We start from the raw sequence: 11,547 nt of genomic DNA, 5'->3' as shown, positions 1-11,547 counted from the left end.
CACCCAGGCGCCCCTTTAATGTTTATTTTTGAGGGGGGGGGGGGGAGGGAGGGAGGGAGAGAGGGAGAGAGAGAGAACGTGAGCAGGGGAGAGGGAGAGGGAGACACAGAATCCGAAGCAGGCTCCAGGCTCTGAGCTGTCAGCACAGAGCCCCATGCAGGGCTCGAACCCACGAACCGTGAGATCATGACCTGAGCTCAGGTCAGGTCGGAGGCTTAACCGACTGAGCCACCCGGGTACCCCTACGAGTCAAATTTATCCAATAATAATAATAAAAGGTCTGGCATGCCCCACTTTAAGAATCTAAAGTGTTAAGGAGCGCGCCCGGGTGGCTCAGTGGGTTGGGCGTCCGACTTACTTACTTAGGGCGCTCTTTGGGATGCACCCCCTGAGCGCCTTAAGTCCCGGAACCCCCCTTCCCCTGCGAGGCAGGGGCGGAGGAGGGTCCCGCGGGTGCCCCCGGCCCTCCCGCCTGGGGCTACGGGGCGCCCCCTAGGCCGCGAGCAGCGCTCTCCAGGGCCGGACTCGGAGGCATCCTCCTGGGAAAGCGCACTCCTCGGGCGGCGCGGGGGAGCTCGCGGCCGCTACTCACCCGTGGGGCCACCGCTCCTTCACACCAGGACGCGAGGGGCGCACCCACGCCGCTCCCACGCCTCTCCAGCACAGACGCGGGCGGCGCCAGGGCGCGGACGGCGCGCACGGAAGCTTCCCGAAGGCGCACGCGGCGCGCACGCTCGGACGTCCCGGAGGAGGGAGCGCAGGTGCGGAGCGCGCGGGCCGCAGGTGCCCTCGGCGCCCTGCTCGCCAGCCCGCCCACGCTTAGCAACAGTGCGCCGTGCGTCCCGGGCAACGTGGGGCCCCGACCCTGCGCCGCGAGAGGCTCCGGCATTTTGTCCGGCTGGAGCCCGCTCGGAGGAAAAACCCTGCGCGCCCCCTGACCCCCACCCCGGGCACGGGGCCAAGCCCGCAGGGGCCGCGGGGACTTGTAGTCCCCAGGGCGGGGCCTACGGATCCGTCATCCCCTCTGGGAATCTGTAGGGTAGGAGACCAGTCCGTTTGCTTCACCTGCACCATTGAGTGCTTGCTCTGTGTTGAGCTCCTTGCTGGGATCGGTAGGTGAGCTCGTGCCCACTCGAGCTTAAGCAGGAAGATGAACTTGGAAGGTAGGAGGGAAGGGGGAAAAAAATGACAAACAAACAAAAAAAAGTGCTGTTTGAAGGTTGCACTCCTCTTTTGAGTTTCCCTCCAGGGGAGACTATCAGTACAGGCAGCGAGATGCGTCTTGAGGCTTAAATAAAAGACGGCATCTCCCCCTTTGTTTCCAGGTTCTCGACCTTGTGGCCTGTGTTTGCAAGCTGTTTCGGCATTTATCGCATTTTTAATGTCCCCCAAATCCCAAGGGAAGTGGACCCAAATCTTTCTTGACTTAAAGGAGCACGTTGATGCTTTAGGACTTGGTCCTGAGAGCAATGGATGATTTCTGAGAGCAGTTTTGATGTCTTTCAATGACTTATACATAAACTCACACATCAGAAAATCCTCTGGGGCACCTGGGTGGCTCAGTTGGTTAAGTGTCTGACTTCAGCACACGTCATGATTTCACCGTTCATGAGTTCAAGCCCCGTTTCAGGCTCTGTGCTACAGCTCAGAGCCTGGACCCTTCTTCATATTCTGTGTCTCCCTCTCTCTCGGCCCTTCCCTACCCCGCCCCCCAAAATAAATGAACATTTAAAAAAAAATCCCTTGCCAGACCACTTGCTCTTAGTTCTTGATTTCAGAAAACAAGATCACAGTTAAGTAAAGGATATTTATTCTCCAGTTTGTCAGCTAATGGAACACCTAGAAGTCATGATGCTTTTACTAGAACGTTGCTGAATGCTGTATCACAGTTAACTAATTGTAGAATTTTTTTGGTTAAAGTCTACCTTTTCCATATCCTAGTACTAGTGAAAGACAGCTGGTGCCATACATTTTATTAATTTTGATTTTGACATGAAAAAATTACAACCAAATGATTCTAAATTTATCTCATCCTAAGCACCAAGAAGCCTTTAATATTGGGGACAGTTCCTGGTCACTATATCCCAGGTGTCACTCTTAGGAGACATAGGGGCCACTTTGTGTCTTTGATATTGTCAGGAAATGAGTGAGATCTCATCTCATCTGCAAACTTCCCAGACCTCTCCCCATGGTGTGCCTTCTGTCCCAGGAGGGAAGAGAACGAGTAAAATCTCACACAAGCTGGTGACTTGATCAAGGACTCATCATTCTCCATGGTAACTGTGGAGCCAATGCATGCAAGGACAGACCTGAGGACAGGGAGTAAGGAAGAGAGGAAATATTTCTCCTGGCCTCCTAACACAGGTTCTCCACCAGGAGAACACCACCCCACCTCCCATCCTCCATATATAGGAATGTTGGGAAAGGTCCTGATAGCACTCATTATATTGTCCCACAATGACTGGGGCTTCAGCTGCTCTTTAATGAGAAAAAGAAATGGTGCTGAATGTTCCCACAAGGAACAGGACAGTCCCACGTGCTGAAGAAATATCCCACCCAAAGTATCAATTGTGCCCATGGTGAGAAACACAGCATGTCCCCATGGTGGAGTTTGGTGTTCAGAGAACCCCGCGTCACTATGCCAGCCCGTGAACAAGACAAGTGCTCAGCTGTTCTACGTGGATCCACGTGGAGACTCCTTTTGGCTGCACCAGGCTTCCAGCAAGAGAGCGCCCATAATAACCACAACTAGGGCAGCCAGACCCAGGCGGATGAGGTTGCCCGTGGTGTAGTCCCTCGATATGGCACCTGGGGGGACTGGGAGAGAGGAGAGCGTCAGCACCAGCCAGTAGAGGAGCACCCGTCCTTCCCACGTGGATTTGCCCAACGGGACGCTCCTGCACCCACTTGTGTGCCCTGGCCAGTGGTCAGCTGTGGCCGCCCTGAAGTTGTAATCACTGAAAACCCAACGTGGGATTGCGTGAGGGTTCTAGTGGGTCTTCCTTGGTCTTCTGTCCTTTGTCTTCTCTCTGCTCGGTCTCTCTTCCTTCATTTATTGGCTCTTCATATCATTTGACCCTCCCACGTGTCCCTTTTCCCTTCTCCCTCCTGGTATTAGGAATCGGGCTTAGGAGCAAGACCAAAACCCAAAGATGCTGCCCCGAGCGTGGAAATGATTCGGTGGGTGTCTGTGCACCCCCTCCTCACGGCAAAGACTTCAGGCGGCCGTGAGCTCAAGAAAATTCAAGCCCAGTAGCTAAGCACCGAGAGCACTGTGCATTTCATTCCCACCGCACCCAAGAAGAGCTAGGGCTCAGTGTTGGCCTTGGCTCCTAACGAGGACCTGGGCTCGGGGTTGGCCCTGGCTCCTAAGAGGACCTGCGAGTGAAGCTTCCATGTCACACAGGCCATGGGTGCAGAGTTCATGTGTGAGCCCACCAGCCACAACGTTTCCCGGAGACAAAGTCTGTGGGAGGAACCCGTGGTGACGTCGCGGACCCAGGGTGCCCTCTGCACCTGTCTGCGCTGGCTGCACGGTCCCTGCTTTCCAACCAGAGGGCGATGGGCCACCACGGCTCACGTGCACACATCTACGGTGCCACGGAAGCACGGGGTGTGGCATCCGAGGAAGCAACGTTCTGGCCAGACACACAAGATGGTTGTGGAAGATCCTCCACGGGTGACCCGGAAGCCGGCGGCCGGGGCAGCGGCGCGCACTAAGAACGAGACCGCAAGCCATGAGTCTGCCATCACCGGGACGACCCACAAGTCTAAGAGACGCAAAGGGTAGGGGAAGGGACGCTGACGGTTGGCGGGATGGATCGTTTGCAAGAACAACTTGAGAAATTCTCCAGGAATACAGAACAACAAAGGCCAAAGACTAGAGGTTAGGAAAGGGCAGGTGTGAGAAGGAGATGGCGATAAAATCAGAAGAGAAAGAAGAATCAGAAAGGAACAGAAGCAACGCTGTCCAGGTAGCAAAAAGAGCACGTCGTTCACCTTAAACTGATAGTGTTGTAAGTCAGTGATGGGTCCACCCAGCTGGGAAAGCAAGCCAAAGAGCCAAAATACAAGCTGATGAAGAAATGAATCGACTTTCCCCAACTTCTGAAAGATGGTGCAAAACCTCACCTCTCACCCGGATCTCGAGAGGATCGCTAGGCTGTGAGGCCCAGAAAGGAGTCCCGGTCTGGAAGTAGACACAGCTGTAGTTCCCGGCGTCACCGACTGTCACAGTCTGCAGGGAGAAGTCCGCCTCCTTGCCGGCTGGGGTCCGGAGCCGGATGGGCTCTGCCACTCCCGCCTTCAGCAGGGCGAACCTCATGGGCCCGAAAACATTGTCTGGCCTCTGGCACTGCAGGGTCACGTCGTCTCCTGCGGTCACCACACCCCTTTGGTGGGCTTGCAGGGAAGGTTTAGGGAGACCTCCTGGAAGAGAAGGGGGGCTCCGAGGTCACGGGGAGAAGCCCGGGGTCCCCCACTCACCCTTGTTCTCCCGGGGGGGGGGTTCCTGCTGAGGGTGGGACACAGATCCCTGGTGTCACCCTCTTTCGACTCTGCGGGAAGGAGGTCCCCTCCCCCCCATGAGCCCTGGATGAGGCCGACCAAGTCATTCTGTTGCTGTGTGTCTCCACCTTCTCTGTCCCATCCTATGGTCCCTCCCCCAGGTCCATCCTGCTCCTCACCTGTCACCAGCAGCAGGATGACCTCACTGGGCGGTGATCTTATGTCCGGGGCCCCTGGTCTGTAGCACTCACAGGTGTAGTCTCCAGTGTGGCTGGTTCTTAGGCCAGTGAGGTGAAATTCAGCCAGGCCCTTCTTGGAAGTCGGTGATTGTGAAAAATCCAAAAGAATATTTCCCTTCCTGAGAGCAAAGTCGACATCCTTGGTCGGGGTTTGACATCGCAGCCTTACACTGCTTCTGGGAGGCACCACCCAGCTGGGCCAGGCCCTGAGGGTGGGTTTGGGAAGGGGCTCTGGAAGGAAGCAGATTGGGGACAGGATTTGGTGCCCTCGCCTGCTGTCAGGAAACCCCTTGAAGGAAAGAGAAGGGATGTGGGGAATTTGGAGTGAAGGAGAGGGAGGGTTTAACTGAAGGAACACTCACCATCAGTCCCTCTGCTTTCTTGGCCAGCGCACAGCCCTGCAAGAGAACCATCTGCCCGTGGAAACTGAGCCCCCATCCCGAGGGGCCTCCCCAGGGGGCTGACGCTGAGACTGGACCCTGGAGGTCATGCATCTGGGGTTCTCATTTCCTCACACTGGCCCCTGGCTTCCGCTCTGCCCTCAGCTCCTGTCTCATTTTCCCCAGAAGGTGTCCTGTGCGAATTTCACCTGCCATGGCCCCAGGACTTCTGCTGGTTCCACAAACATCCACAAAACCCTCAATTCTTTAGAGTTTATGTACTTCATGCCACAGGAGACACAAAGTGTCACTGTTCTGTGAACACCTGTAAGGTAGCTGCTCTGGGCTGTTCACCTCAGCTTCCCCAGTGTCTGTACACATTCTGTACTGTACTGAGACTCAACAGATGCATGTTGATCAACTGAAGAGATGCCCCAATGGAAGCATGGCTCAGAGAGATTTTTCAGGTGGAAAACCCAGTGAGTTTGGAGGCGGACAGGCCTGGGTTTGAATGTTGACCTTTCTGCTAATTCTCTGCATGGCCCTGAGCAGGAGCCTTGAGCTGTCAATCTCAGAGTCCTCATTTCTCAATGTGGGCCTAATTCCCACCACGCAGGACTGCTTGTGAGGGTCGAAACGGTATTTCCCACAAGGTGGATTATAAACCACGGATGCTCTAGGAGCTGACTTTAGGGAATGCAGTGACATGGTATTCTATAGCATTGAATACCTGGGAAAGGCATTGAAAAGGAAAGGCATTACCCTTTTAAATCACTTCCACTGCTTTGATCACAACAAAGAATTTTTCAAGCTAGAGATCAACCTCTTCTGCCTTGTTGCCCTTTGTAATAAGGAAGAGCTGGCCATGGGCTCAGAAATGTGATGGGCAACAATGCATGGCTAGAATGTCCTATCATCTTTGCAATGTATATATGTTTACATTGACCTATTTTTGGTAGTGACCCTGGTTTTTCTTTTAAATTTCATTTATTTAAAAAAATTTTTAATGCTTGTTTAATTTTGAGAGAGAGAGACAGAGCATGAGCAGGGGAGAGGCAGAGAGAGAAAGAAACACAGAATCCCAAGCAGGCTCCAGGCTCTGAGCTGTTAGCACAGAGCCCGACATGGGGCTTGAACCCACGAACCGCAAGCTCATGACCTGAGCCGAAGTCAGAGGCTTCACCGACTGAGCCACCAGGCACCCTCAAATTTTTTTATTTAAGCAGTTGGCATAAAGTTTCCGTCTTCAAATGAATGTACTTGTTTAAAATAAAGATATTGAGCTAGTAAGATTTTTTTTTAAATTTTTTTTCAACGTTTATTTATTTTTGGGACAGAGAGAGACAGAGCATGAACGGGGGAGGGGCAGAGAGAGAGGGAGACACAGAATCGGAAACAGGCTCCAGGCTCCGAGCCATCAGCCCAGAGCCCGACGCGGGGCTCGAACTCACGGACCGCGAGATCGTGACCTGGCTGAAGTCGGACGCCCAACCGACTGCGCCACCCAGGCGCCCCAGTAAGATTTTAAATAAATAGGGATGAGGTAGGCCTACAGGATAGACCATGGATGTGGAATGTAAGGATTTGCATACTGGAAAACATGTGATGTACCTAAAGCCTCTGCAAGGTACCTAACACATATGAAGCAATCAATAAAGACAAGCAGGTGGTCACATTTCTTTCCAGCCGCCCCCACCTCTAATCCCAGTATACAAGCCCAAGAAACTTACCAAGGCAGAGGAGGCAAAAAAATTCAGAGATCATAGTGGCCCTGCAGTCTGCTCTAAGGGCCCTTCTTCTATCTCAACCACGACAGGGAGGCAAGCTGCATGTGGGTGGTGACATCTTTGGCCAACCCTTCCTTTCCTTCCTCTCATGTGACCTACACATTTTGTGTCCCACCCACATTCAAGAAACAAGAAGGAATAAAATGCTCCATGAGATCATAATTCATGCAAAGTCTTTACCTGAACATGGAGAATTCAGTACACAAACTCAAACCCACTTACAAGAGCAAGAGCTGCTGGAAACCAGGACCCAAACAATTCCCCTGAGGAGATGGAAACAGGCTGGTGCAGAGACCACTGGAGCTTCTCTGGCCTATAGGGAAGATACCGGACTTTGGAAGTGAATGAAGGAATTGGTGTTAGTGACTATTTTTGAAAGACTGTAACAGATGAGGTGTTTCTCTGAGGTCAACGTGCAGAAATGGAGCAAGACCGATGGTTCAGGGGGGTGTCTGGCTGGCTGGCTCAGGTGGTGGGTCATTGCAAATCTTGATCTCAAGGTTGTGAATTTGAGCCTCATATTGGGTGTAGAGCTTACTTTAAAAAACAAAAAAGACCATGATTCGTGCATTTGAAAACAAATTTAGTCTGGAGAGTTATACTGTGTAAAGTTTTTTTTGTCTTACGTGGAAAAATATGACATAGCTATTAGTAAGTCAAACATACATGTTGCCAGCCATAGGATAATCACTAAAAGAAATGAACAAAAAACAAATAGAGGTAAAAAAAAATAAGGTGGGGGGAGTTAAAATGGCCTATTAAAAATAACAATAAGAAAAAATATAACAATAGGGGTGTCTGGGTGGCTCACTTGGCTAAGCATCTGACTCTTGATTTCGGCTCAGGTCGTGATCTCATGGTTCATGAGATCAAATCCCAAGTCGGGCTCCACACTGAGCACAGAGCCTGCTCGCGATTCTCTCTCTCCTTCTCTCTCTGCCCCTCCCCTATTTGTGCTCTCTCTCTCTCTCAAAAATAAATAAATAAACTTTAAAAAATAACCATAATTGTTTTTAAAACAAAGGCTTCGGAAATGAGGAAACATAAAAGAGATGCACAAATAGAAGGACTACTAGCAAGATGATAACCTTATATTCTGTGAATAAGTAATTACATTAAATGTAAATGGGCCCAAAAATTCAATTGAAAGACTATTGGACCGGGTGTTTTTTAAAAACCTAAATGTATGCTGTTTTTTAAAGACAAACACTTTAAGTATGTGCAAAGATGAGTTGAAAGCCCAAAAAACCCCCCACAGAAATATATAACATATAACCAGAAAAAGAAAGATGAAATGGCTCTACTGGTAGATTTTTTTGTCAAGAAATAGTATTAGATATGAAGAGGAATATTTCCTAATGATAAAATAGTCAATTCAAGGGAAATACATAATAATTCTAACTTTGTATGTACCTACTAACATAGACACAAAAATCCATAAAAGAATTGTCGACACCATAAAGAAATAAACATATAATCACTTTATCTTGTAACACATCTCTCTCAGTAACTGCATTCCACATGGAAAAAAACCAAACCAAAACAAACAAAACCCACACAAGCCCAAAGAAAGAAAGAAAAGAAAGCCATTTGCTATTCCAAGCAATCAAACCAGGAGAAGGTAAATAAGATGCCATTTCACTCTATCTTTTTGACAAAAATTAAAAAAAAAATTTTTTTTACATTTATTTCTTTTTGAGAGACAGGGCCCAAGTGGGGGAAGGGGCAGAGAAAGAATGAGACAGAATCCGAAGCAGGCTCCAGGCTCTGAGCTGTCAGCACAGAGCCGGACGCGGGGCTCAAACTCACAAACTGTGAGATCATGACCTGAGCCGAAGTTGGACGTTTAACCAACTGAGCCACCCAGGTGCCCCCAAAAGTTTTTAATGCTAATATGTAATGTTGAATAGAATTTAGGAAAATATACATGCACATAATCAGTTTTTAGGATGATAAATCAATATTCTTTACTAAATGGCAACTAGCTTATGAAGCTTATCTGCCTTCCCCCACCACTACACAAAACATTTATAGTCTTTCACCTGGGAGTTTAAATCCCAGTAGTTTGCTCTGAGGAATAATTAAAGTTGTCCAAAAGATTTACAAGTTGCTCATTTTAACTATGTTTATATTAGCAAGTGAATTGGAAGCAATATAAATGTGAGAAAGTAGGAGATTGGTTAGGTACAAATAAGTACTTACTTCCATAGAGGGGAACACTATGCATCAATTTGAGTCACATTGTGGAGTATACAAATAAAATTTCAATTTTCCAGGAAGATATGATAATGTATACAAATATGTATAAACAAATAAAAGACTCAAAATTCTTTAAAAATTCTATAAATAAATCACTCTGTGGAAGCAATTTATGGTCATGTTGTGAGAAAGTACTCATTGGCATGGAACACTCTTTAAAATGTATTGGTTTGTGACAAAACAAGATAACAGTATAGGATATACATACACACACATGTAAATATATATTACCCCCAAACATTTCTAAAGTACGTGAGCCTTTTAAAATGAAGATCTTCGGGGCACCTGGGTGGCTCAGTCGGTTAAGCATCTGACTTCGGTCTAGGTCATAATCTCATGGTTCGTGGGTTCGAGTCCTGTGTTGGGCTCTGTGCTAACAGCTCGGAGCCTGGAGCCTGTTTCAGATTCTGTGTCTGCCTCTCTCTCTGCCCCTACCCCACTCATGCTGTGTCTCTCTGTCTCTCGCTCTCTCTCTCTCTCTCTCTCTCTCAAAAATAAATAAACACTACAAATTGTTTTAAAAATAAATAAAATTAACACCTTTGCTGAGTGCAGTGGTAGGTTTGGGTATGAAGGTGCAAGGGGTCAATTGGTAGATGATCCGAACTGTTCTGTATAAAAATGAGTTAACAAATTCAGAGTGGGGCTAAAGATGGAATCTAGATGAATGACATCATAGAAACCAGGGACATGTGCAGTGGGGAAAAAATGGGAGAAAATCAACAGTGGGGAGTGTGATATAAAACTCCTTTTCTAGCTCCTCTGTGACATAGCAGACACAAATCTCCATGGACCACTCATGATTTCTGTGTACATGAAATCTTTCAGGAAAGTGAAGAAGTTGGCTTGAAACTTTTTTTGTTAAGGCCTTTAGGAAGACTAAGGTGCTATCAAGTACATTGTCTAGTTGGACAGAAGATTTCTTGGAGAAAGCTTAACAAAGTGTACCCGCAGGATCCTGGTTTGCCCAAAACACTATCGTTAAATGTACAGAGAGAATTATGTCTCAAAAAGAATGGTGGCTGTATGTTCTACCATATGGGATGGGTTGGTGTCAGATGGATAGAAAGCCACAACATTTTTGAGAGCTACGCTGGCAAAATTGCTCCCAGCACTACTTAAAGAAACTACACAAAGGGGCGCCTGGGTGGCTCAGTGGGTTAAGCGTCCAACTTTGGCTAAGGTCAGGATCTCATGGTTTGTGAGTTTGATCCCTATGTTGGGCTCGAGCTCAGAGCCTAGAGCCTGCTTCAGATTCTGTGTCTCCCTCTCTCTCTGGCCCTCCCTTGCTTGCTCTCTCTCTCTCTCTCTCTCTTTCAAAAGTAAATAAACATTAAAAAGAAAAAGAAAAAGGAAATTACACAAAGACTTGAAGGCTCAATTTTCTTTGGGCAGAAAGCGAGCTGAGAAATCGTACCATCCATCAAGAGGGTCATATTCTCCAGGGTCCTCTTCAGAAGTGGAGAGGAGGGTTGATAAAATAAAGATGACTCAGAGGGAGGAACCAAGAGCTGTGAATAACAGTGGGCTGAGAAGCCCTTCTCAGAGAATAGAACTGAAACTTTATGAAGGAACATTTCCATCCCCAGAATTGTGGCATCTTGCAGCGTTTGCCCAGAGTGATTTTGCAATTGCTATGAACCAGTGACTGCTGATGTTTCCCACAGGGAAGAAGCCTTTTCACGTGGGAGTGCTGTGGTTATCCCACTTCTGTTTTGCTATTATATGGAAGATGTATGGGACAGCTAATTTGTCTTTTTAGTGCATGTATCCTGGATCAAAAGGAGCCACATATAGATTTGATAATGATCAATAGATCCTAGATTTGAAGACTAATGCCATTATTGGATGAAGATTTAGGGGAGCAGGTCCTGGGATGGAGATGAGCATATTTTGTACATGGGATGGATATGAATAACTGTGGCCAAGAAGTCATAGTGCAATAGATTTCATTAAAGCCCTTTGACTATGCGTTCACCATGTTATTTGCTTTGGTCAAGAGGATAAAGTGCAAGTGGCAATATTTTAGCTCCAGCCCAGGTCCTCAGGGGCATGACATATTTTGATTCGGCCCCTAGTACACCTTCCATTTCCACCAGAAGAATGTGTGAGGGCTAGCACATTGTTCTCAGCAGGAAGATGAAAGAGCCAAGTCACCCCATCTGAATGCAGAAAGGGCTGGACAGAAATAAGTAGATCTGGGAAATATGGAGAGCATGTGTGCACATGTGCATTCACCCACACATTCTTATTACTAGTTAGGGTTGAACCTGGGTGATTTCAAATCTTAATGAAAATCAGAACTCACTTTCCACTGGTGTTTTGTTGGAAACTTAACCTCTGAAAAAATTGTACTTAAAAAATAGTTGCAGGACA

The 11,547-nt window shown here is 48.1% G+C and overlaps 1 protein-coding gene across 1 annotated transcript; it reads right to left on the bottom strand.

Annotated features, from left to right (window-relative positions):
- Positions 1–2,458: 2,458 nt before the first annotated feature.
- On the bottom strand, positions 2,459–5,407 carry TARM1 (T cell-interacting, activating receptor on myeloid cells 1). Its single transcript, XM_040457899.1, has 4 exons — positions 5,108–5,407; positions 4,686–4,976; positions 4,132–4,428; positions 2,459–2,817 (listed from the first exon to the last, which is right to left on the bottom strand). Exons 1-4 carry the CDS (start codon positions 5,181–5,183, stop codon positions 2,675–2,677), a joined length of 807 nt encoding a protein of 268 aa, XP_040313833.1. The 5' UTR covers positions 5,184–5,407; the 3' UTR covers positions 2,459–2,674.
- Positions 5,408–11,547: the final 6,140 nt, after the last annotated feature.

Source organism: Herpailurus yagouaroundi, unplaced genomic scaffold (assembly GCF_014898765.1).
Source record: "Herpailurus yagouaroundi ecotype Mexico unplaced genomic scaffold, PumYag 220, whole genome shotgun sequence".
In the NCBI taxonomy this organism is placed as follows: Eukaryota; Metazoa; Chordata; class Mammalia; order Carnivora; family Felidae; genus Herpailurus; species Herpailurus yagouaroundi.
Note: the sequence above shows the minus strand (reverse complement) of the source record. Positions and strands in the feature narration are given on the sequence as shown.